Source organism: Gallinula chloropus (genome assembly GCF_964237585.1).
Source record: "Gallinula chloropus genome assembly, chromosome: 16".
Classification (NCBI taxonomy): Eukaryota; Metazoa; Chordata; class Aves; order Gruiformes; family Rallidae; genus Gallinula; species Gallinula chloropus.
Genome location: NC_140101.1, coordinates 9,017,584 through 9,044,344, shown reverse-complemented (window position 1 = coordinate 9,044,344; position 26,761 = coordinate 9,017,584). Strand labels below are relative to the sequence as shown.

General features: G+C 45.6%; 1 protein-coding gene across 1 annotated transcript in view; it reads right to left on the bottom strand.

Moving 5' to 3' along the window:
* Window positions 1-300: 300 nt before the first annotated feature.
* Window positions 301-26,761, bottom strand: part of KCNB1 (potassium voltage-gated channel subfamily B member 1) — a gene marked incomplete at both ends in the record, with an annotated part of 125,989 nt that continues 99,528 nt past the window's right edge. Inside the window, one exon of the mRNA XM_084271536.1 lies at window positions 301-2,322. Coding sequence (XP_084127662.1) covers window positions 301-2,322 — 2,022 coding nt within the window. The remainder of the gene's footprint in view (window positions 2,323-26,761) is intronic.

Genomic DNA, 26,761 nt, shown 5'->3' with positions numbered 1-26,761 from the left:
CGTTCAAGGGGAATGGATGGATATTTGGTCACATTGGCTTCACTGGACAACATGAAAGGAGATCAATGTGTGATCATGATTTGCAATCCTTATTTTTGACTGATGTGGGCAATGTCTTTAGAGTTGTTTCAGAGAAGGACATTTTCACAAACCCACACTGGACCTCCCCCAGACTTAGAAACAAGTGGCTTGTTTCAGCCAAGTTCATGCCATGCAGAAGCTCTTTTGTGTGTGTGTGTGTGAGAGAGAGACTGTAAAGACATTCCTTTAAACTTTCAGTACGTTCTTTTGGAGACCATCTCAGATGCTTTGATCATGTGTGTTAGCATGTCCTCCGCTGCCTGGTAATACATGGACTTCTGGGGAAATGTGATTTTCTAGTCTGACAGTCTCCTGATTGCCTTGGGTTCTTCCAGTGATACCTTCCATAGAGTAAATGCAGTTTTGCCCTATCAGCTTAGGGGAGGTGGGTAAAGCAGCAGCTTCTAGATGGTTCTTCTCTCCTCTATAAACATTGTCCTTTTGCTTTAGATAGCCACTGTTTGTAACATTGTACTTGGGACTCACATTTCCGGGCGGACTCGAATCGTAAAGCAGCTGACCTTCATCATCAGTGTCAGCATCTATATATTTGTGTATACCAGCATCATGGAAGTTGAAAGCTATGGCTGTCTGCACCTCTGGTGACTTTGGGGGTGTTCTTGCAGTCGCAGTTGTGTAGACTGACGTTTCTGGGCTCATTAGAGATCTGTCAGAGAGTAAAGAAGTATCTGTGGCAACAGCAGCAGCTCCCCGGCTCTTGAGAGAATCTGGATATATTCTCAGTACATTTGATGCTGGTACTAATGTGCTGGTGTCCTCTTCCATGAAGTTGACTTTCAGAGATCTCAGTTTTAAAGGGTTACTGGCCTTTATGGAGCTCTTGGGACTTTCTATGAAAAAAGCAGAACGATGGCTGCCTTCAGAGCTTAGGTTCATTTCCACAAACCTGGCACCACTCCCCTCTGGCCTGCTCTGCTCTTGAATCACATTAATGCCACCTTTGCAGGGAAGGGTAGCGAGCGGGCTGTGGGAAAACCTGCCAGAGTCAGGGAACTCTGCTGCACAACTTATGAAGCTGTCGATGCTGGACATGCTCCTCATGTCAATGATCCCATCAGCACGAGTTGTCAGTAAGGGCACCATAGGGCCGGGAAGGGTTTCCATTTCTAGCTCTTCCTTTTGCTTTCCAGCCTGACATGACTCTTTAGTATTAAGGTTTGGCTGGGACTGAGTCTTTGCCATTTTGTTATACATGTCCTCTAGCTGTTGGACATTCAGGTGCTGCGGACTTGAAGACGATCTGGCTTTTTCTGGAGATCCTTGTTCCTTAGTTTCAAAAGATTTACTAGAGCTAGTTTCAGAGAGTGTTCTCTTGGTCCACTTCCATTTGCTGGGAGATAAATGATTGTCCTGAACTTTATCCTTTTTGGCTATGCTTTCTCCATTCTTTTCTACCACAATGTCCATCAGTTCTATACTACGAGCAAACGCATCCTTCATGTTCATGGAGACGATACTGCCGTTCCTTTTTGCTCTTTCAAGAGCTTCTCTGCGCTTGATGGCTTTCTCCTGCCTCTTCTGCTCTTTGTAGAACTCAGAGAAATTATTGACAATTATTGGGATGGGAAGAGCAATCACCAGTACTCCAGCAATGCAGCACAGTCCTCCTACTATTTTACCTAAAAGTGTTTTGGGGTAGATGTCTCCATAGCCTACTGTTGTCATGGTGATCGTTGCCCACCAGAAAGAAGCTGGGATGCTCTTGAATTTTGTATCATCCTCATCCTTTTCTGCAAAAAACACTAAACTGGAAAAGATCATAATGCCCATGGCCAAAAACAAGATGAGTAATCCAAGCTCATTGTAACTCCTCCTCAGTGTAAACCCCAAGGACTGTAAACCCGTTGAGTGCCGGGCAAGCTTTAGAATTCGGAGTATCCTCATAATCCGAAATATTTGGACCACTCGTCGTACATTTTGGAACTGAAGTACACTTTTATTGGATTCTGTGAGGAAGATAGTGACATAGTATGGTAAGATAGCGAGCAAATCAATAGCATTCAACGGGCCTTTGAAAAACTTCCACTTCTTAGGCGAGGAGAGGAACCGCAAGAGGTATTCCATTGTAAACCATGCAATGCACACAGCTTCCACGTGGGCAAGCTGGGGATTATCTGTGGTCTGCCCAAATTCATCCACGCCTTGTAGTTCAGGAAGCGTGTTAAGGGACAAGGCAATTGTAGATAGTACAATAAACATGATGGAAATGATAGCCAAAATCTGGAAAGGAAAGAGAAAACAAGTGAGTTCATCTCAGAACAGATCACCCTATCATTGCCATTAACACATGGCTGTATTTCCACTTAGACGTTTTCAAGACTAATTTTGCTCTTAAGATGCACAAGTCAGATAATCAATGCCCACTGAGGTGATTTACTTTTGGAAACTGCTTTAGTTATGCCAGATACATGAAGGAGATATAATCCTCTCCTTCAACTCCTGTGCCTTCATCTCTGGGTAGTCATGGAATGTGTACTGAGAAGCTAGGATGCCAGGAGGGCTGTGAAGCAGTTTGCAGCAAGAGCTTTTGATTAACTACTACACAGGTGCCCAACAAAGCCCATTGGGACAACAGGCTCTGCAATCTAGGCAAGAAGGAATGCAGTTGTGAATGCAACATTCGATTAGAATGAGGCCCTCTGTTCAATGCACAATTACATCTGTAATTTTGGGTGCCCACAGCTAATGACACAAGATGTATGTACAGACCTACTACATACAAGTAACACATTCTCTTTTAATTACTCATCTCTAATTTGAAACTTGACCATTGTGACATATATGAAAACTTCACCAAGCTTTCTAAAACATTTTGAGCTCTGAGCTCTGGATTGACCATTCGATTGACCATACAGTTGACCATAACTTCTCATAGTAACCAGGCGAAAGAGCAAACTCATACAGGCAAACCAAACTGCACTACACTGAGACAGTCAAGGCAGGGTAGGTTGAACTGCTGGAGAGGTTCATCCACTACCAGAAAACAGCTCTAGAGCTAAAATGTGCAGTAAGAGGTGAAGGGTCTGCAGTGAGCAGCCTCTCTTTCTAAAAAGCCACATAAATCCAATCAGATATTGGACCACCAACTCCACACAGAGCCAGAAAGTGTGAGTAGTTTAATCTGAGGAATGAGATTTGACTAGGGAAAAAAAGATTAGGTCCATAAAGCACTCTGGTTTCATTGTCTAAATTGGATTAAATGGAAGAAGTGAATGGTGTAAATAGCCTCATATGCAATGCTCTAGCACTAGGAATTTTAGAATAGCCTTACTTTCAGTTGCTAAATTGTTGCCAGGGAAAACACTAGGAAGATTCCCTTTCCTTTTTAAGCAGGTTGCCTAAAAGAATGTTTGTTGTTAGCTGGGCTGTGCGCTTTTGCAGTGCTACAGAAATTTTTGCCTCCTCCTAGCTACCTTCCTCTTCCATAAATTCACTGCTAAAATACAAACAACCCCCACAACAACTTGTGCAACGAGAGAGGTGCCTTGTTGAGAGACTTCAAAGGTCAATGAGCCAAAGAAGCTGTGGAAGGTGAAGGAAAGCCTTAGGGGTGCAAAAAAGTAGGAAAAGCCATGGGATGGAGAGAAGCAGAGGAGAATGCAGGGACATGAGCTTGAACCAATGGTTTCAAACTCAAGAGAACATAATGTAAGACAAGTGTCTCAAGGTGAAGTGGGGGGGGGATGTAGATGTTAATTACTTCTCCGTGGTTGGTTGTTACCAAAGACCATCTCCTGAAGACCAAGTGTCCTAGTTTGTGTTGGGATTAAATGAATTTTCTCTCTAGTAGCTGGTATAGAGCAGTGATTTGGATTTAGTGTGAGAATAATGTTGATAAACACTGATGGGTTTTGTTGTTGCAGTGTAGTAGTTGTCAAGAACTTTTCAGTTTCCTTTGCCCTGCCAGGTGCAGGAGAAACTGGGAAAGCACAGCCAGGACAGCTGACCAGAAGTGGCCAAGGGGATATTCCCTACCATGTAGCACCACAATCAGTAAATAAACTGACAAAGTTAGCTGGGAGGTGTGATCACTACTCAGGAGCAGCCTGGGCATCTGAGGTTTTTCACAACCACTGAGCAATTGCATTTATGCATCAGGTGCTTTACTTCTTTTTTATTTTTTTTCAATCATCCTCCTTTTTTATCCTATTAAACTGTGTTTATCTCAACCCATGAGGGTTTTTCTTCATTCTCTCCATCCCATTCAGGGGAGAGGAGTGAGTGAGCAGGTGTGTGGTGTTTAGTTACCATCTGGGTTAACATTTTGCCATCCTTTTTGGCACACAATGTGGGGCACAACCAGTTGAGACAGTAACAAATCTGACCAGAGCTCGTTAGAACAAATTTATTCTAAGGATTCATTTTATTAGGTAAACAGTTGCTGGTCACAACACTGTTCCATACACTCTTAAACTTTTAATACTTGTTCCCAGAGTTGTTATGTAACACCTCACTGGCAATATTAGTCCCTGTGTGCCGTTTATGGTTGCTGTGAACTGGGCCGAGGTCATCACTGGGATGTACTTTCTAATACTGACTTGCAATAAAATAAACTTGGTCGTAAGACTCATCTCAGCGCTGCCATCACCTCCGTACTTAGGGAGCCATCTATCGGAAACTGTTAATAATTACACTTCTTTTTCTCGGAGAGCAAATCTGCGGGGAAGACACTTTCCTTCACCTTCAGGCAAATTACAACAGCTCTTGAGAATGTCGAATATCCTTGAGATGTTCAAACCAGCATGTTTCTATTGCAGTGTCTCCTGAGTGCGGATCAGGTCTTGTTTAGGGTTAAACAACTATTTAAGAAAATAAAGATTAACACCTGCAACAGGCACTGAGGCTACTCAAACCCCAGTGACAGGCACTGCAGTTGAACCAGAGAACCAGTCTGTGATGGTACTGGTAACCTCTATACAGAAGAAATACAAAAAATCAGCTTCCTTAGTAAGAGATGATGGTGAAGTAGGTTCACCACAGTTTTCTTTCTCTTCAGGAGCATCCAGTACTCTTGGAATCGACTGTCCCAGGGTGGAAACACAGCCCCACCATTAGCCATCAACTGACCCAAGCTGTAGTGGAACAGGGTGAAGCTCCAGAGCCACAACGTGCACTTGCAGCCCAGAAGGGAAATTGCATCCTGGGTTGCATCAAAAGTGTGGTCTGCAGACCAAGAGAGGTGATTCTCCCTTGCTGCTCTGGTGGGACCCCACCTGGAATACTGTGTCCAGCTCTGGTGCCCTCAGCCCAAGGACACGGACCTCTTGGAGCAGGTCCAGAGGAGGGCCACAAGGATGATCAGTGGGCTAGAGCATCTCTCCTATGAAGACAGGCTGAGAGAGTTGGGCTTGTTCAGCCTGGAGGAGAGAAGGCTCCAGGGAGATCTTATAGTTGCCTTCCAGTCCCTGGAGGGACCTACGGGAAACCTGGGGAGAGACTGTTTGTAAGGGCATGTAGCAATAGGACAAGAGGTGATGGTTTTAACCTAGAGCAGGGCAGAGTGAGATTAGACATTAGGAAGAAGTTCTTTACTCTGAGGTTAGTGAGACACTGGCACAGGTTGCCCAGAGAGGCAGTGGAGGCCCCATCCCTGGAGACATTCAAAATCAGTCTTGACAAAGCTCTGAGCAACATGATCTGCTTAAAGGTGCCCCTGCTTACTGCAGGGGTCTTGGACTAGATGGTCTCTAAATGTCCCTTCCAACCTAACACATTCTATGACATCTTCAACCCACAGGCCATGAGCATGGACAATGCCAGATTCATCAGCTATGAGCTCCAGATGCTGCATGCAACAACCCAACAGCACACACCTCCCCTGCTGGGAGAGACTTAGGATGGACAGGAGCCCAAAAGTCATGGACTAAAGGAACTCAACAGACATTTTAGAGAGATGGCCCATGGACTGAGGGAATGATACCTGTGTGATACGTATCAGAAGAGAGGAAAAGTGATAGTGATTAATTGGAATGTATTGGGAAGTACAGGACCTGGGCAAGACATAGATGATATGGATTAAGGGGTAGATCTTGTCCTGGTTTCAGCTGGAATAAATTTTCTTTCTAGTAGCTGGCACAGAGTTGTGTTTTGGATTTACTATAAAAATAATGTAAAATTTATTATAAATAATATTGAACATAATCTTCCTTTGTTAACCTATTAATCTGTCTTTATCTCAACCCACCAGGTTTTTTCCCATTCTCCTCCCCATCCCACTGGGGGGAGTGGAAAGGGGTGAGGGAGTAGATGTGTGGTGCTTAGTTACTGTCTGTGATTAAACCACAGCACCAGGAATCAGGTATCAGCAGGATGCCTGTTTTGCTTTCCTAGAGGGCTCTTTTACTGGGTTTGCTGTCATTTCTTTGTTTACAACCCACCATTTCTGAGGATGCTTGGGCATTTTTAATGGTAATTTAAAATTTTTTACTTGGTTTTATTTCTGCCCAGTGTACACAGAAGGGTTTATTTCCAGGCTTAGATGTACCTAGTGTGTTTTATCTCCTTCACTTTCAGTGCAAATACTAAGAAGTCCATCCTTACTCAGTGAATGGCATCCAGCAGCATTAATTGGGGTCAAATCTTCTGTTTCCTTTGATTTACCTTCCTGCTTTGAAGATCAAGGCAATGCCAGATGAACATAAACGAGGAGATCTGAGGGCAAAATTTGTTTTGGGTTTAGCAGATTTAGCCATGGACCTAAGCAATAAACTCAGACAGACATCTATTACTTCTTGTACAAGTTGCAGCAGGATTTCATCTGTGCTCCTAAGATACAGATTTTTCCCCTTCCTGATCTGCTGCAATCACGTATCTTTGGAAATTTTGTCAGGCTAAATAAAGCTGCTAAATGTGAATTGACTGTTGTGAGGTATTCAAAGCACTTTTCAGTTGGGAAGTACAAAAAAAGTGTGGTTTAGAGGATCCTTCTCTAAAGCACACCTTGTTCTGCTAGCACCCACCGTCCAGTGAGCAACAGGGCAAGAGCAGCTGTCCACAGACAACTGGATCCAGCTGCTGCTGTCCAGCATTAGCACTGAATTCAGTGGCACAGAGCTCTATCCCAGTGTACTTACAGTCCAGGATTTCAGATAGATTATAAAAATCACAGTCTGTCTAACAAGGTCTCCCATCTCAGCCATACTGACCCTCCAGCTTGAAACCTTAGGTATTTTCCATTGGCAGTAATGAGAGACTGAAAGCTGAAGGAAACACATTTAGACCACCAAGAACATCTCTGGAGGTGCTCTGTTTGGCAGGCAGCCCTTTCATTCAATTTCTGGCCTTTACTCTTCCAGGTTCACTTCTCTTTAACAAGAAACGTCAATGGGACAAATTAAGGCTTGGGTAGGAAGAGTCCCTCTGCAGTGAATGAGGCACCAGCTGCTTAAGCAAAGCAGTAGCTGGAAAAAATGCCTGCTGTCCCTACTCCAGAGCACAGACCCAAACCCCTGGTGCTGAGTCAGCTGCTAACTGCTGCAAAAATGGAAGCAAGCATGAAGAGAGGGCCTTCTGCTGCACCCTTTATTTTCATGATTCCTTAAAAAACATGCAGCATGGACTTGGGCTGCTGAAAACTTTTGGACTGGTAGTCAAAGAGCAGAGGTTGAATAGGCTCAAGCACAGAAAAGTCCCTAGAGTGCAGGATTGGACTTGTAGAGGGAACAGTAAAGTTAATCATCAGGGGCCTGTTAGACTACTAATGAAATGTGCATATTCCTTCTTATGGAGCTAACCATCACCTGTCCTAGGTCTTGCTGCTGGCTTATCTGGCATATGGGGACCTGTTATGGGAGCTGTAGAAGGCACCTTTAATATCACTGCAGGTACATCTGAGCTTCTGAGTTGGAAGCCCCATGTCTGCAGTAGATCCTATAAAAAGCAAAGCTAAAACAATGGAAAAGCTTGCAGCCTAAGATTTGGAGGAAAAAGATCTGGAAACACAAAAGGGTGAAATGAACAGCCTGAGGACAAGCCACATGAGAGGCAGAGACAGGTGAGGGAATCCATATACATCTGATGCCACATCCATGAGAGCTGTTTTCCACTGTCCTCACATGGGTTCTGCAAGAGGTAATAACAGGACCCCAACAGACCAGGTCTTACTGGGCAGATATCCACGAAAGAGTATCACAGACACTCCTTAAACTGCTCAGAAAGCTGACAGAATAGTGTGTGTGGGTCGTCCCCCCCCCCCAACTTTCAGACCATTTTATCCAATAGATTACAAGAGAGGAGCTGTGTGGTTCCCTTCTTTGTGTATTTACTCTCACATTTCACCTGTAGTGACACACCATAAATTATGTATTTCCCCATCAAGTACTTTTCCAGTTGTCTTGCAAAGGGTACTAGATGGGATCCTAATGACAGCACTTGCTTGTAGAGCAAGTCTCAGTACATATGGGCAGGACTCCAGAAAAATCTCCTTCACTCAATTGACTGTTTCATAAAGATTTTCATTGAGTGAATCTCTGGATTGCTACTATGGTTCCCTTGTGAAAGCAAAATAACCCAAGGGCAGGCAGGGCAAGGTTTGGAATTCATTTCAAGCAGTTGCTTAGTGATTAGCATGACTGTACATATTTGCATGTGTAATAACCAGCATGTGAGACAAGCAAGCTGATTATGTGGGTAAGTGTAGCCAGTTTGAGTGCAACTGCTGTTTCATGAGGTGGAATGGATGTGCCATGCTTTCAAGCCATTAACTCCCACTTCCACCAAGATCCTCCAAAAAAACTAGGCAACCTCTACCACACACCTCCCAGGAGATATCCACCTGCAGTACTGTGGCATTGGGCCCGATCCTGCTTGCTGAGTGCAAGTGGCCCCAGGGATTCATCCTTCGTGTTGACAAGGTCTGTGCTCATGCCTGGGCGGGGGAAGAGGGCTCCTGCAAAGAAGCTGGTCTGTTCAGAAATTCCTTGAGCTTGTGGCAGCAGAAGTTTGCGGGCAGCAAAGTCGTGCACGCCACCCCACAGACAGCACAGAGCTGGCTGAGCTCCAGGCAGCAGAGACTAACCCAACATTTAGGTCTGGTGATACTTATTGCCTGATTATCTGTTCTTTGCACTGCTAAAGACCCTAACTACGATCAAGGCATAAGACCAGAGACTTTCAGGGTCATTAAAATTAATGAGAATTGGCTGTCCAAATCCCACAGAGGGCTCAGAGATCTATCTGCTCGCGGCAACACACCCTACACTTTTTTTGTCTTCATACTCAGTTATGAAGCTGATATAGCAAGAAGAAGGGGTGGTATGTGGGAGAGAGTAGGAGGTTGTTTGAAGATAGATCCAATATTCTTGGAAATACGATGAGGAAATTGTTATGTAATCAAGAATTTCAATAATGGTTTTGCCTAATGCACTTTTTTCACTCCATCAAGGCCTGCTGAATAAACTTGGCATCAGCACCAGGTTTCATTCATATGCCTCATTTGCAAAGGGATCTTTTCCTGCAGACCCCCCTTCCCCAAGCAAACAATATACTTTGAATCAGACTGTCCAACTCCATCCTGTCATGCCTATGCCAGCCTCTGTCTCCCCAGGCTCTGAGAAAGAGAGTGCACAGTGTATTTTGAGCAACATCCCAATGCACAATATGCACAATGCAGAAACAGATGGGAGAGTTCCTTCATCTCCTCCTCGCTTTGTTCTGCACGGGAATAACGTCTCCTGCTCATGGCAGCTATACATGTCGATGCCATTAATTGACAGGAACTTGTTTTAGGAAACATCTTCACTAGAAAAATGCCTATTTATTCATTAACAGGATGAGTTTGCAGAACATGGTCACTTCTGATACCATGATTCGGACCATTGGGCTTGCAGGGTGGTTTTTTGCTAAAAAAACACTGAAGTCATAAAGAAAGGTAACACTAGCTTCTTGGATCAGGACTGGAAGTTGAGGCCAGACTTTGGGATGGGGTCACAAGGGAAATGCAGATAACCTTTAATCTGCTTTTTCATATGGAAGGATGCTAAGGTGTAATACCAGACCTTGAATCTCTAAAACCCTTAAGTTCCACTAGTTTCTGTGGAGTATAAACCCATACTTAAAGAGTTTTTCCTGGACTGTAACTTTATAGGCCACTTCTGCACCCTTTCTCAAGGGGGTCCTTGAGACCCATTTGCACAGTGAGATCTGCCCTCTGGAGGTTTTAGGACCCTGCACACAGCAGCAAATTCACATCCCTGCAGTGCCCCCAGCAACCATGTCCACACCCTGTGAGAGTGCAAACCCCTGTGCTCCTTAGTAGGCATTATTGTGTAGTTTAAAACCCATAAAACCAAAACCAAGATAAAGCCAATCACATTTGGCTTTGGAAATATAAGAGATCTTAACTTTGACATTGCCTGGAAGAGCCCAAATGGAATAATGGCTATTTTATTTCAGTTATAGCAGTAATAATTTTATCTGCTGAGAGAGTAAGTCTGTTTGGTTTAAAAGGGGATACAATACTGCTGATGATTATAAGTCAATATTTGCCTACAGGCACCTAGAGAGCTGCAGCTACAACTGCTGCTGACTAAGGTATAGTGGGCAGGAAAGTAGCCTTCAGGCTTCACTGCCTGTAAATTCCTTAATGCTGTTAAGAACATGTTTAGCTGTCAGAGAGCTACCAAGCCCCATTCAATGATAAATGATGCAGCCTTCAGCCTCAGCAAAGGCCAAATGCAGATGGTATGCTGGAGAAGAAAATCATAAATGAATGAAAATACTGAAAAGGCAAACTTCAAAGCCATCCACTACCTTTAGACATCACTGCAGAGACAGTGATCAAAAAAGGATGGGGGGGGGGCATCTGTCCTATTTTTGCTGCTGCTAGCAAGGGGAAAATCAAAACAGAAAAGAAAGATATGGGACATGGAAGCTCAAGTTCCCTGTGTTTATTCTGGCCTTGCCTTCTGCCCAGGAAGGCCACAGTCCTAGCAAGCAGCACTACTGCAAGATGTCCAGCTCCACCAGCACCAGGCAGACCCAAACTGTTTGCATGTCCTCCCTGTATGTCTATGCAGGCAAATCTTGTTGCCACCCTCAAGCCATGGCAGCTTGCTCTGCTCAGACCTTGCATGACAGGTCATTGTGCTCCCAAGAAAAGCTCCAGCCATTCCAGCACCTGCTCACCCCAGCTTGGCCCTGGATTCTCTTTCTGCAAGTGCTTCTACCATCACCCTTCCCAGCCCTCTTGTCTGACCCACTGCATCTTCACCTTGCTGGCAGGTGTAACGTACTGGGTTTGGAGCACAGAAGTAGGGAATGGCACAGTGTGGCACTGCACAGCCTGGTCTTCCCCTGAAAGGCCACTAAAGAGACAGATCCTAATGGTGAAGCCCTCACCCACAACACATAGAACGTTCTACCTGCTCTTCAACCCTCTGCACCACAGCAAGTCCTTAGCTGTTATCATGGTCAAGCTCCAAACAACCTACTCAGGCAAAACCCTCCCTCCAGCTGTGCACCTCCCATCCTTTCCATCCTGTATTCGAGTAGACAATGGTTTAGAAATAACCAAGAGTTATTTCTATTTAATAAAAAGATGCTTTTGTGATTACTCCCTGCACCAGGGAGAGAATATGCTCGTGATCAACTCCCACTGTCCCAAGCAGTCTGCTCAGCCTCACACACTATTTACAGGACAAGCTGCGCCTGAAGTGTTGGTGTTTGCTGGAATAGTTGTGGGAGGTTGGGGTTTTTTTTTTTTAGTGGTTAAATTCAATCAGGAATGTGCCAAGATAGCATGAAATCAACGAAATGTAATTAAGCAAAAACTATTAACTTGACTGCTAAACCTGTCTTGCTCTCATGAATATGCATGCCAATAATTGATATTAATTCTTCTCAAATCTGAGGCATGTTAGTCCTGCCTATTATAGCTTGGAATTTTTTTTTGAAGACTAAACTAGTTCCACTGTTGCTTTCTCACTGTAAGGTATAATTAGTTTTCCTGCAGATTTACCTAGTCATTGATACCATACTGGGTTGCCATATACAGAGGAAATTAGAACAGACCTCATGTGATGTTTTGTCTGCAAAATTGGTGACCTGTTTAACTCTTCTTTTTTTTAGGAGGCTGTTCCTAAGGGCTGTCTTAAGCTTATTGGGATGGCTGCACCTAGGCTCCTTCTGCAGGTCCTGAGAGACTTCTCCAGTGAGTTTCAAAGGGGTTTGGTTGTTGGGTTGGGTTTTTTTCCCATTCACACTTGAAACAAGGGCTCAGCATTTATGCTGAGGCACTTTTCTGTGCCACAAGCTGGGGGAAATTAACTCCTTTAGGGAGACAAATGCTTCTGCACTGCAGCTACAGCCTTTGCCTGGGCTGCACAGCCCCAGAGTTTTCTTACAGCCTGATGTAAGAAGAGCTTTGGTGGCATAGTTTTCAGTCATAACAAAGCCTTGGGCTCATACAAGGGATTAACAGCTGTTAATTGTTTATTCCTTGCAAACAGCATGCAAAGAATTCGAATATTCCTCTTTTTGCAAAAGAAACCTCAGAAGCCTATGGGTGGTGGGAACCCTCTCTGCAGAATCTCTAGAACCTCTCAGTGCCTTCTTAGTCCTTAGTCCTTTATTCTGGTAAAACCTGTTGGTTTCCTATCAGCTTCTCTACTCTCCATCACGCCTACATCACATGCACAAGTCAGACCTTGTATCAGACAGAAAGGCTTTGATGCAGGGACACATCCACACATTGGTCCTCCCTTCCCAAGTCTGGGTTCCCAAGGGTTCCCTCTTAACCACAGCAGAGTGTGGAGCACTGGGTAAGTGCTTTGGCACAGAGTGATCTACGTGTTTTAATCTCAAGCACAGATGGTTCCTCCTTTTGTAAGCATTAAACACTGGATTAGATATAACATATTTAATAAATAGCAACAACTGTACACAAATTACATACAAAAGCAGTTAAAAGCTAATCCTTGGTAATTACTTACACACAGTAGTATTAAGCCTTAGTGAGCCCTAAGTAGTCAGAGTAGATACAGACTCTGTCAGAACACTGTGGAAGAGGCAGCAATGTATCAGCATTTCAACAGGAGACTTTGATCTCAGCTCAACCTATTTTGATGCATTCTAGCTATAAATATAGAGGATGAAACTGAAGCAAGAAGGTGCATGCTTGTTTCTTTGGGGGTTTTTTCTGTTACTTTGGGAAGGTTTTTTACAAACTCCTGAGTTCAAAAAATAGCTCAAACCCTCTGAAGTGGCAGCTGGCAAGCTGGGCCCTCTCATTCCCATGCTGACTGGGTTCTGGACATTGACACAACAAACTGCAAGAAACAAATACCTACTCCAGATAGCCCTTGGCTTTCTGGTAGCTTTAAAATCTCTTATGACAGCCTCTCTTATGTTCATGCATCCCAGCATGCTCCTAACAGACACTGCACAGGCAGGCCAGCAACAAGACACACAGCTAACAGTGTAGCCCCTCTCTCTCTCATCCCCACCTCAGCACAGACCTCTGAGATCCCCTATCACCCTCAGAGGGTGGCCACAAGCAGCAGAGCAGAAACTCATTTATACTACCGTGGTACCTGAGAAATACACTTAAAACAAGACCTTACCTTGTCTTTACCATGCCTGCTGCAATGCTCAGGGGAGCACAGGAAACCAAAGCTAAATAGAAAGGGGGCAGGAAGGCAAAGGACAGGGGGGAACCCACAAACCACTCTGCCCATTCAGATAAGGAATAGGGAGCAGGGCTGGGTTTTATACCATTTCTTGGGGTGTTCTGGTTGTATGGGGTTTTTTAAGAGCAGTTTTGCTATTTTTTTCTCTTTAATAAAAGTCACCTGAAACTGTCTGAAAAATCCAGGTGTGCTGCCTTTTAGTAAATGTTTATTTAGGAGAGGGAAGGAGGTAAGGTTTCCTGTAAATGGCAGCCTAACAGTGCCAGGTGATAATGTATTTTAATCCATGTGCAGGATAGTCAAAGCCAACATTGAAGATGAAAGGAAAAGATGCACTTCACTAGGTTTTAGTGCATATTTGTTTGCCTTTTTTTTTTTTTCCATTTGGGGTTTCTATGTTAATATAGGATGATACCACACTATATACCGTCTAGCAGAAATTAATCTTGTCATGAATGTACTTCTTTGAAAGGCTGAGCCTTCCTGAGCTCTTAATTTGAGCTGATTTGACTGTCTCATTATCATAGTAGCAGATTTTGGAATAGCAAAGTTTAACCTTACATAACCTTGTTAGCTCCATTAGCACTGTTTTTCTCCTCCCTACCTCCATCCATGAATAATACTACCCAATATCACTTCCTTTTTTATCCTACTGAAGCCTCCTAGTAACCGTTTGCTAAACAAACACAGGCTAACATGGTGCATTGGGGGAGAAGCGTACTAAAGAGCCTGAGGTTTGTTTCTGCTAAAGAAGAACTTGCCATTCCAGGGAAGCATGTGGCTTTGATGTCCTGGGAAACAGGATTTTCTGCAGGCATGTGGTTGCTTTATCTTGCACACTGAGCAGGCTGTGAGCGTGACAGCCTTGGGGTTTGCCAAACACACACTCCACACGGCCTGTGGTCAGGTCACTTCTTTTTTGTGTTTCTGTTCTGAAATCCTAATTGCAGTTCAGCTGAACAGTCCTCATCTGGGCCCACTGTTTTCCTCTCAGAGCATGGCTCGGCTTGACTCATCCTGCTGTGGTTCCTGAGTCACTGCAGGGAAGCAGCTCTAACATGGTTTGGATGCTTCAATTAAGGCTCTGCTTGGCCAGCAGAAAATAGCCTGTTCCTCTGAACACACACAGGCTGTGTGTGACACATCTAATACATGAGTGCCACCGTCGGTCCCTGCAGCAGAGGCGTCTGTCCCTTGCAGCTGCAATAACTTCCTTGGGAGAGAGCAGGCCTGCAGAGGCTGTGCCCTGGGGAGAGACCCTGCAATCCAGTGCAAGGTCACACAAAAGCCACCCTTCGGGTTCCTTTAGCTGCTGGATAAAGCTCTGTCTCTGATCAGGTTGCATTATCCCTAACAGGCTCTGGCAGATGCTTCAGCTCTCTGCTCTTCCATCAAGACAAACTGGTAGGACCCACCTTCCCGAGGGCAGCGCTTAACCCTTCCCGTGTACACTTCTTGCTCCTGGGGCAGCCTGGATATTAACTGGGGCCTGAACAAAGCACACCAATTGCTCATGCTACTGCAAAATGCTGATTGCTGAACTGAAAGAGATGATCCTGCAGGCTCCTGGTGCTCTGCAGAAATGGGCACCTGTTTCTGTGCTGCCGTTTGTCCTCATGGTGATTGCAGCACAAATTGCCAACAAAATCCCCAACAGAACAAGATTTCCAAGATATTCCAGCTCTTGGAAGTAAAAATATCCAGCAATATCCAGCCTTGCTCATTGATAACACATGTGACAATTGTCTGCTGCCTGATGCAAGCTGCTGGACCTGGTCTGGAGCGAAGCTGCTCAGCACATTTGGAAACAAGACACAGGGGAAGCCTGACACAGAGAGAAACCCACTGCAGAGTGGGCTAAACAAACCCAGCCTAAACTGGGAGTCATTTAAAGAAGGCAAAATACCAGGGGGAAAAAGGAAAAAACCCAAATGCACAGCATGCCAGGGAAATAAACTTATAGGAATTACCAAGGGATCTAGGAATAACCTTTCCATGGCTGCAGTCTGGCACAGACAGATGTGGGTAGAGCCTCCAGCAGCTGAGGGCACTCTGTGCTTTACATGAAACCAGCTGCCAGTTCCCAAGGCAGTTCTGAACAGCCAGGCTCATCAGAGGTGCTAATGGGGACTTATTGTTTTCCTTTATTTCCTCGAGGGAGAAGAGCATCCTAAGGGTAGTGATGTGTCCCCCAATTAACCTGCCCCAGATTGGGTCAATCTGTTCTCTCCTGCATCCCCTTCAGAGGGCAAAAAACGTGTCTGTTCCCATGGCCCCTCTCCTGTGGGAAAGGGAGAGGAAGGGAAAAGGGTGCCTCTCATTTATGAGCTCGCTCTGCTTTATGGCACTGCCCTTCCTGCAACCTGGCTGAATGGGCTTTTTTTCCCCTCTCCTTTCTCAGTCATTTGATTGCTTGCTGCCAGAGGGTATTATTAGCTTCAAAAGCTTCAGTTTCTGTGTCCCAAACTGCTCATCTTCTCCTGGCTCATTGCTGCTATTGGAGGTCAGATCTGAGTCCCAGAGTCATTAGGTCGTTTTGGACTTCACCTTGAGAGCTTCCTTTGCTCACCCCATCACAGGAGAAGCCCTTTGATCATTTCAGACAGATACTTTAAAAAAAAAATAAAAATCCAATGGCAAGAGACTATTTTATTATTTCAGTGGTAGGTAGAAAGAAGCTGGAACAAAAACCAGATTTAAGGAATCCTGGTGCCTGGGCGTGTTTCTGGTCACTGCAGAACTGGGAGGCTGTGGCAGCACTCTGGCATCCCTGCACATGTCAAAAACATGGTTTAGTTCTGTAAACCAACAGCAATTGTGCCTGGGTCCCACCTGTTGCTGTGGAAATTCATGGGGCTTCATGGGCTGCATGATGCAGCTGTATGATTTGCATGAAAACTACAGCCTGTTCCTGAAGGGTTTCTACCTGGGTTGGAAATTCTCAAACTGTGACTTCCAGGGAGTGGGCACTGAAAGCACAAGGGAAAAAATTCACAAGGGGTAAATCCTGAGCTTGTGTACCTTGCAATTCAACTTTACCCTGCCCAGCTTGGTAACCACAGAGAGGAAGATGCTGTGGTAAAAATGCCACTTTCTTGATTTAGCACCTTTTATATTGCTCCCTGCAATATTCCAGGTAATTAGCTTGTTCTCTGCAGAGTTGTGCTAACAAGGTCCCATGAGATTCAAACTTTTGACATGAGATTTCTACTATCTTCAGGGCAGAAACATCTTATCTAATTATTGAGTAATCAGTGGACTTGTTTAGAAAATGATTACTTAAAACAGAAGATCAGCAGGGCAAAGAGCAGACACTTTCCCAGGGCAGGCAGGGAGCCAGGCATGGGGTCTCCTTATTTCTGGGATGAACAAACTGGACATGGAGCAGCTAGCAATGCAGCTAAGCTTGACTGAAGATGTGTGGCTTGGGGCTGTCGGTGGGTTATGTCCTCTAAGGCTCTGTACCTTTGCAAAAGGAATAAAATAATGCTCTGTGCTGGACAGTCTCATCCTGGGCCACTGTGAATGTGCCATCACAGGCTCCCAGCTAGAAGCTTTTGACAGGAGCCACAGACCAAGCCAGGCTTGTGCTGATTGTATCTGTGGCCCTGGGGAAGTCGTAGGTGAGATACATGCTCTGGGGACAGCTGAACTGTTTGACATCAGCCTCTCCAGCTGACCAGAGTACAGGTGCCAACTGAGGGAAAAAACTGAGCAGGAACTAAAGCAAGGAGAGAGGATGTTCATCTGTGGGACACAGCCAAGGATAACTGGTGTAAGCTGGCGTTTTGAGAAAGGGCTGACTTCTTCAGAATCATTCTCATTTATGAAGCTGTGGAGGTTTTGAAACTCTTCACTTACTGAACATTCAATTTAAGGGAAAAGATAATAACAGTTCACAGCTAAAGAAGTCAAAGGAGAAGTCTTCATAAAAATATTTAAAATTCAAATATAAGAGAAACTGAAAGAAAAGGGGAAAGTAGCTTTGTTTCACACCCTTCTATAACACAGACAGCTTCTCTGTGTTTTGCAGTGCTCACGTGGTGACTCCTCATTTCTCACCTATTTATCTCTGTGCACAGACACACAGTCTGGAAGAGGGACACAGTTACAGGATCCTGTTCCTGTCCCAGCTCAGGTCAGCAGCAGAAATCCCTCACTTCAGTAGGGCACTGTTTCACAGAGGGTTTTGGTTTCCCTGCTATTTGCCAAAATACAGGGGGGGAGAGGGGAGTGTGAGTGAGGGGGTGGGGGGTGGTGAAGCCTTTCTCTTATCAAAAAGGATGCCAACCCTGAGTCCTACACTTCCAACCCTGGCAGAACCACAGAATCACAAGGTTGGAAAAGACCTTTACAATCATCAAGCGCAACCATTCCTAAGCTAAACCATATCCCTAAGTACCTCGTCTACCTTTTTTTGAACACATCCAGGGATGGTGACTCAACCCCTCCCTGGGCAGCCTGTTCCAGGCCCTGACAACTCTTTCAGTAAAAAAAAAATTCCCTAACATCTGATCTGACCCTGCCCTGGCCCAGCTTGAGGCCATTTCCCCTTGTCCCATCTCCTGTCACCTGGCTGAAGAGACCATCGCCCACCTCCCTACAACCTCCCTTCAGGTAGTTGTAGGTGGTGATAAGGTCTCCCCTCAGCCTCCTCTTCTCCAGACTAAACACCCTCAGCTCCCTCAGCCGTTCCTCATATGATTTGCCCTCCAGCCCCTTCCCCAGCCTGGTTGCCCTTCTCTGGACTCGCTCCAGGACCTCAATGTCCTTTTTATGGTGGGGAGCCCAGAACTGGACACAGTACTTAAGATGGAGCCTCACCAATGCCAAGTACAGGGGCAAAATCACCTCCCCAGACCTACTGGCCACACTATTTTTGATACAAGCCAGGATGCCATTGGCCTTCCTGGCCACCTGGGCACCCTGCTGACTCACATTCAGGCGGCAGGGCAGCTGCTGCTTGCTCAGCCGTGTCCTGCTGCCCTGGGAGACCTGAAAACTTCACATTTAAATTTAGGCTTTGGGCAAGTTGGATGGAAAAACAGAGAAAAAGGGGGCATTCTGGCTGAAACCCTGCTCTTGGAAATGTGAAGAGTTATTCAGGCTGTATTAAAGCTACGGACAGGAGATGATGCTATTGGAAACCAAATTAAAAAATCACACATACTTTGTCAGAGGGGCAGGAGGGGAAGGGGCAGCTCCTATTTAAAGATGTCTTAACCAAATTCAGCCCCTATTACACATCTAGATTTTGCTTCAAAATCCAGTTAAACCATTAAGGTAACAAAACCTCCAGTTGCCAAAAGCAGAGATAATGAAGATCCAAAGGAAGGAAATCAGCCAGCAAATCCAAACTCCTGGATTATTTCATTGCTCCACGGGGGAGCACTGAAATGCTGACAGTTTACCTTTCAAATAAAACAACTATTGTAACTTACTAAAATATGATCAATACAAACAGCAACAGAGCATTGCTGCAAGGTCACTGTGTCAATGTGACAGCAAGTGGCAGCCTGTGGGGAGGGGTCTGGAGTGCCTTTTGAAGGGCTCACCCCTCTCTTCCAAGACCTCTCCCTACAGGTTTAGATGCTGAAAAAAGAATACAGGTTGAACATTGTATCCCCTCCAATGTTCCCGTTTGCAGAAATCAATTACAGCCAATCCCCCTCTCTGTAAAGATGACAGAAGACGTGGAAGAAATGGAGATTTGGAAGGAACTCAGAAATGTCAAGTATTATTGTTATAAGAAAATTCTATTGAAGAAAAAAATAACAATCACCAACTCTTTGCATTTGCAACGTGGTGTCTGCTGCATTGAAATCAGGCTCTAGCTGATGTTATTTTGGGGAATTTAAGCCAGACTCTCGCTGTCACCATCTCAATGTTCTTGGCTTTGTTGCTGTTTCCCTGTTTTATTATTCTGAAGAAAATAAGTCTATTAGTGTTCTTTTTTTGGCAGAGGCAGTCTGAGCACTGAGTGGATGGACTCCAGGTGGCACAGTGGCTCAATGCACGAGCCCTTTTCTCCTGCTAGTCAGGTGCAGTGTCACAGGGATTTCCCTCCCACAGCACTGGGCATTTATGGACTTTCAGAGTGTGTCCCCACATTAAGCACTCGAGCTGAGCTCCAGTCCTGTGGCCAAATCCTGGATATGATGCTGTGGCCAGGGGAAAAGGATGCACACAAGTGGGTGCTGAGGTGCACATCCCAGCTGACCCTGGTCTACCCCATCCTTGCTTTCTTGAGGGTCTGCAGCATGAAACCTGGAGTTTCTGAAAAAAAAAAAAAACCAACAACCCAACCCTTGTTAAACACCCAAAGTTAAAATCCTCCATAAGGGTCACTCTGTGCATGTGCACAGTGCTAGTGAGCCCTTCCCCTGCTCCACACACAGGGCACCACTGCTCTGTGTGCACATATGTGCTTAGTGGAAAATAGATCCCCACAGCAGATGTGACTATCACAAGCCCAGGCTATGAACCAGCCTGGCTTCAACAAGCTGTTCTTAAGACCACCTGGTAATATCCTGCCAGGGAGCAAGGCAGATCTCATCCCTCCCGATCGTTTTCCTTTAAGGGTTTATTAGTTACCTGCTGGTACAGTAAAGGTTGGTGCTGTTGCAGGCTCTTGCCACCAAGAGCTCCTTAATTGCCCCCTGAAAACCACACATCCAACAGGTACCCAGATAATATACCAGCCAAGTTTTGATGCCTGTATTTAAAAGGGTGACCCCAGTCTAAGAAAGTATTGGGGAGGGAAAGGGGGGACAGACTGTAATTTTAAAATGGTTTAAACATATTTTTAAGAAACCCTGTAAAATCATGTGCTGCCAAGCAAGAACTTTGGGTTAAATTATACCCCCACAAAAATCACAGTATGTAAAGGCAGCTGCTGGAAGTTGATAGAGCCTTAATTATGGCTGCTCCAGTGGGTGATATGGCAGCAAGACAATCAAGCCTCAGAAAACCCGTGCTTTAAGGCCCCCAGTTAACCCTGCATGTCTTGTGCAGGCCCTTCTTTGAGGCTGTGCTGCCAGCACAGGTTGCAAGCCCTGAACCATGTCTTCAAAGGAAGTGGCTTCAGAATAGACAAAAGCATCTACTTGCTGGTGGAGGTTTCTGGGCTTTTTCTTTTCCTAGTTCAGGCTGTTCCAAAAAATAAACACAGAAACTGCTCTGCACAGTGTTTCTTGACACAAAGCCACAGCTCTGCTGTGTTGCTTTGAAACAGCGGCACCATAAAATATACATTCCTTGTGTGTCTCTATTCTGACATTCCCAGCTTGCAACTTAAAAGTCAACATATTCCCCCTCCTCAGCCCTCTCCCACATCATCTCCTACAGAGCCATGAGTATAAAAACACTAAGCCTTGTTGCTAATGGCCTAGGCAAATGATTTAATCACAGTGATGTAAAGAGTGAGGAGCCTGTAGGATGGAAAAAATTCCGGATAGACAGTGAGACTAATGAGGTAACGTGTAAACCCAGGCATTTTCTAACAGACAGGACATGGCAGAGCTGACATGTATACTGAAAGGGACATAAAAAGATTGCCAAAACAATTGCCTGGGTTGGCCATAGCCTGATTTACCCAGTGGAAACATTTTTCCCTCTGAAGGCAAAGGCAAGAAGTATAAATGGCTCTATGCTTGGTAGCACAGTCACAGCATCGCGACTGGAGATGCTGGACACCTGTACCCCAAGCACACCCAGCCTCTGAACTGTGGTTGAGGCTGTTTCATGAGCACTCATGCAAGACATTTCCCTGGGCTCTGTTGGATATGCCAGCATTGCTGTCCCTGCAAGGGGACCCGAGCCAATTTGTTAGCAGGAGAGTGCAGGTGCTGCCACTGAAGCAGCAGGTTTGGTCTGTATTGCTCATGCTGCCCAGTACTTGTAAGGAAGCTCCCAAAACAAACTCAGCCCACTCCCCCTCAGTGTCTTCTGTACAAGCAGAAAGTGCCCCCTAATTCACACTTCTGGCTGCCACAGGGTAACATCTGTGTGCAGACAAGCTCCTGCTTCACCCCATGGTTGAGTTCAGGTAGCATGAAGAAGCAGGTGCTCAGTGATGCCTCGGGGCATGGTGGTTCCACACCAGTCCTGAGGCTGGGATGAGACATCTGCTTCCCAAGCCAGGCCAGGTGCCACTTGGCAAGTTAACCAAATGACACAGCTCCTGGGGCTGCCAAACATATGGTGTCCTTGACGTGCAAACACTGTACACACTTCTTAAAAACACCAGGGCTCAAGGTGACAGCAGGAAAGGAGAGGACAGCTTAGGGACATGAGCATGTGTGCCCAGCTTCCCTATGGGTTGGCTAACAAGGAAGTTCTGCATTTTTGCATTCTTATTGAAGAAACCTCTTTGAAATTCTTGGTGGTGCAAGCAGAAAACCACGAAGCAAAAAACCTGAGTCATCTGTTTCAAACTGCCATAGCATCTTACCCTGTCAATCAGCATGACCCACTCAATTCTCATCCATTTTCTCCATTCTGGGGGGGAGTTGGGAAAAATAAATATAATTATTCCACCTGAGTGGTTATAACATATGCTCAAGCTCCAGTTATTTGGTCAAATTCACCAATGGCTGTACCACAACTCAGGCCTTATCTAATCCAGACAATAATACCAGACACAATCAGAGAACTTGGTCTGACTTGGACAGATTTACCCTGTAGTAGCTTGTCCAGGGCAAAAAAGTTATTAATGTCATTTTCCACTGAGATAGTGTGCAAAATCAATCTATCATGCTAAATCTACAAGTTCCAAACTGTGTACATAAGGTATATTAAGGGATTTAGAAAGATTAAGAATAGCTCCTGAGCGTCTCTCTGTGTATGTATGAGCACTGACTGTTTTATCTGTGAATTACCTGCTGCTGTGCAGAAAAGGCAAAGATAAGGAGACCAGCCTGAATCAGCCCTATTGGGAACAGCTCCAGCAGGATTATTTGCTCTCAGCTGACCTCTGCTTCTCAGGGTGAGGTGAAAGTATCACAGGGGGATGCTGCTCTCCATGGGTTCAAGTTGGAGCATAGGAGGTTCCATGTGAACACAAGGAAAATCTTTTTGACTGTGAGGGTGACAGAGCCCTGGGACAGGCTGCCCAGAGAGGCTGTGGAGTCTCCTTCTCTGGAGACATTCAAACCCGCCTGGACATGTTCTTGTGTGACCTAATCTAGGTGATCCTGCTCAGTCAGGGAGGTTGGACTTTCAGGGTCCCTTCCAACCCCTAACAGTCTGTGAATCTATGATTCCAGAGTCAAGGGAGCCCAAGAAATACCTGCTGCATCTAAACCAGACGGCATTTCTCCATATGTTAAACACTGTGCCTCTCAGGTTAGTACTCATGACTTGTGCCTGGCCTGTGGCTGGGGCCAGGCTGTGTTTCTGCACTGCTCTCAGCTGCCCTTTGCCAGCCCTGCTGCCACCCTGGAGCCTTGCTCCCTGCCCTGCTGCACGGCGTGTCACCCAGCCAGCTGATGTCCCTGGTAATCGAGGCATCCTGGACATTTCTACCAACCCACCACAGCTTCTCTAAAAAAATCACTGAAGCACAGATCACACCTGCATTAAAGAAATCCATTTAAAAATACAGTATTAAAACTCTGTAGTGACTAGAGACAGTGGGAAGGGCTTTCTCGCTTAGAGCAGGAGCTAAGAGTGGCACATCTCCTTCAGCTTTGGTGCTGTCTGGGTATTTCTGTGCAGAGGAAAAGCCCCCTCCATGTGCATCAGCTCCATGGGCACAGCAGCTCCTGAGCAGGATGGCTGGCTGGACCGTGACATGGGGCTGCAGAGCCATAGGAGGCTCTTGGTGTGCAGAGCCTGCTGAGCATGTGTGCCACAGCTTGGTTGGCTGCCAGGATTGCTGAGCCACTGACCCTGCAGCTGGGAAGGTGGGTTTCCCAGCTGTGTTCCTTTAACAGCAATTGGGATGGCTTGAGTGAGAGGGCAAGGATGGGTGCTGTCAGGGATGGGTGTGTTTACAAGTCCATCTTGTTTTCAGCACTGATTGCTTCTTCAAGTGCCACAGAAAGATAACTACTAGAGTTTGTAGCTGTTCCCCATCAGTGACAAAGCATCAGACTCAGACTGGCTCCACTCCCAAAGGACCAGCAGGGCTCTGGCTCTCACTAGCAGTAAGTAGCCCAGGAGCCTTGTCACTGCTTCTAATAATACATGCTGATGAATTAGCCACTCACGCATGAAAACAAGCCTGCTCTTGCCTTGTGACTTGCTGAATCTCATAATTCACACAGGAAGGCAGACATCCATCTCCTGCAGCCACCAGGGAGCTGTGCTCAGCTGTGCCATGTGAGCAAGGGCAGGCGAGGTTCACCAGGGCTGACCTGGCTGGAAGCACCTGGACTTTAGTGCCAGGATTAGTATCAGGGGAAGTGCTTGCAAGGAAAGACTGTTCCACAGGACAGCAGATGCATGATTCACACCATTAGTGGCAAAGCTCCATGAGCCTGGCAGGCAGAATGTGTGTGTTCCAAAGTGGTTACCTGGGCTGGTTCTAGAGAACCTACGTAAGGAAGGATACCTTCCCCAAATACTCACCGCGTGCGTAACTGTGCAGTTAAAAAAAGCATCCTCTGAAAAGATTTTCCTACTGGGTAAAGGCCCATTATGAGGACTTCCTGGCTTACACAGCTGTATATAGCAGCAGTAATCCTATTAGGCTTATCCTAAACTGTCCTCCACCGAAGAGTGAAATGAACTTTTTGCAGTAGAAGCTTAATAACCCTCCAAGCCTGCTGTGAGCAGCACAATTCTGCCTCTCTGCAGCTGCACGGTCATCTTCTCACAGAAAACACAAACAGCACACCTCTACCATGCACACATTGAAGGCTGCTCCCCTGCCTTCATTCAGTTTGTTCTCAGTACATTCAAGTCCAGTTCTTTGTAGGAAGAGTTGTCCTACTAATTCTTTATGAGTGAGAGCCCAAATCCACCACCAAGTCTATATGGCAATAACTCTGCTCTTCCAAATACCTGTGCTGACACTAACAACTGGTTACTCATGAACTTCTATATTTTGATTGCACGGCTGCAAGGATGAATAAAAATGGTACTGATCAGCCAGGTCCTAAATCTGGCATTTCTGGGAGGGCTCTGCAAGTCTTTAAAGAAGCAATATTACACCTACAGATAGTGAAAACCAGCAGCCCCTGTGCTTCTACAGACCATTGAACATCCTCATGAACCTTCAGAGCACCCACACGGACCTGAGAGCTGTGTCAGGCTGTGCCATGGGTGTCAAGGCAGATTTGAATGGCCTACCCATTGTGCTTCAGCAGCATACAGTTGCACGACAACATTAATTTTTATCCCCTAACATTTTTTCACACTATTCACACCTGAGAATCTTCAAATTGGTCCAGAAAAAGCTGAATGTCAGTGAAACTCCTGGGCAGAAACCAAAGGATTGAGCAAGAGTGTTCAAGCTGCAGCCAGAAAGGGCTATATGGGTAATCATCTTGAAATCTTAATATTAATAACTAATATAATAAATATTGCTTTAAAAACCACAACACAGCTCACAGGGCTCAATCCTCCAAGCAGCACTTCTCTGGCTGCTGCAGCAGTCTGTCTGCACAATGCCCAGTTCTGGACAAGACAAGATTGATGTTGCAGCACATCTGCAGCATAGCAAGAGGTGCTGGTATCACATGTGCACGACCACCACGACTTAACTGCTAACCAGCACCAGCCATGGATTCATGTGGCCTAATGGAGAACACCTCTGAGATTTAGCACTAAAAATCAGTATCTTCAAATGCTGGCTTTTGTGGTGCAACAGACTGAGACAGGCTAAATATTTTCTGTTCTTGTCTTGCCCAGCTGGTAACCCAGATACTATTAATGAAGCACAACTGGGTTATGCAAATTAATATTAGCATCTGCGTTAGCTGCTTTGTTTACATCACTGTAGCTGTCAAAAGTTGTAGGTAGCTTAAAGAGAATATGGTTTATTCATATTGACATCAGCAGTAAAATAGCCAGATGAAGGAAGGCTGGCTCCTCAAGACCAAGAGGCTAGGCAGAGCCTGTGGCAAGCTCAGGGCAAGGGGGGGCAAATATCCAGAGAATGGTCTGGTCACTGTGGGTCGAAAGGGGCAGCTCGTCCCAATTCACATGGTCAGCAACACAGCCTAACAACATCCACCAGTTTTCTGTATTGCCCAAAACCAGAGGAAGTGTTATGGAAATAACAGAGGATGGAAGGATCCTGGTTTTCCAAAGATCCCTGCTCCAGGCAAGCCCTGTCAGCAACATCCCGGTTGAAATGTGTGTGTCCTTATGGCTGAGCAACAGTTATTGTTAAAAAGGAAACATGCATCCTGGGTGGAGATCTGTGTTACTTCAAGATGTGGACTTGGCAGGTTTTCATCAAGGTTCAGGCTGAAACTGTTCTTGATGGCTGGTCCATGGCTCTGGTTGCTGGTTAAGCTACCTAGACCCTGATATTCACAGTTGCTGCTGCAGTGAGAAAGGGGACAACTGTCCTGCAGACCCCAAGGCACCCATCACCACCCATGTCCTGCCTTGTTGTCTTGATTCCTCTCCTGGCACCTCACTGTGCTTCAGTAGGGCTGTGCCAGGGCTGGGGATGGATTTGATGCATCAGGTCACTTTCACTATAATTACAGAATTAACTAACTTTCCATCTCAGCAATCATGGAAGCTTCAGCCATATGAAGAGAGCATCTTTCAATAGGTCCCTGTGTCTCTTTCAGTGGTGACTGTGTTGCTGAGAATACTATTGCTGTTTGGAATGGAGGGATGTGGCTGTGAGGTCTGTTTTTGGATGCTCACCAGTTTGGTGTGAGTGCAGTCAAACTGGAATGAACCTGAGCAGACAGCATTTGGGGAGAATAACATTTTATCATCCTGAAGATGCCATGAAGCATGGGTCAGACACCTCTCTCCATTAATGTCTGCAGTCAGAAGCTCTTTGCCATACAGACACTCAATCACTTTGTCAATGGATTTAAGAGCCAAGGCTTTATTTCCACCTT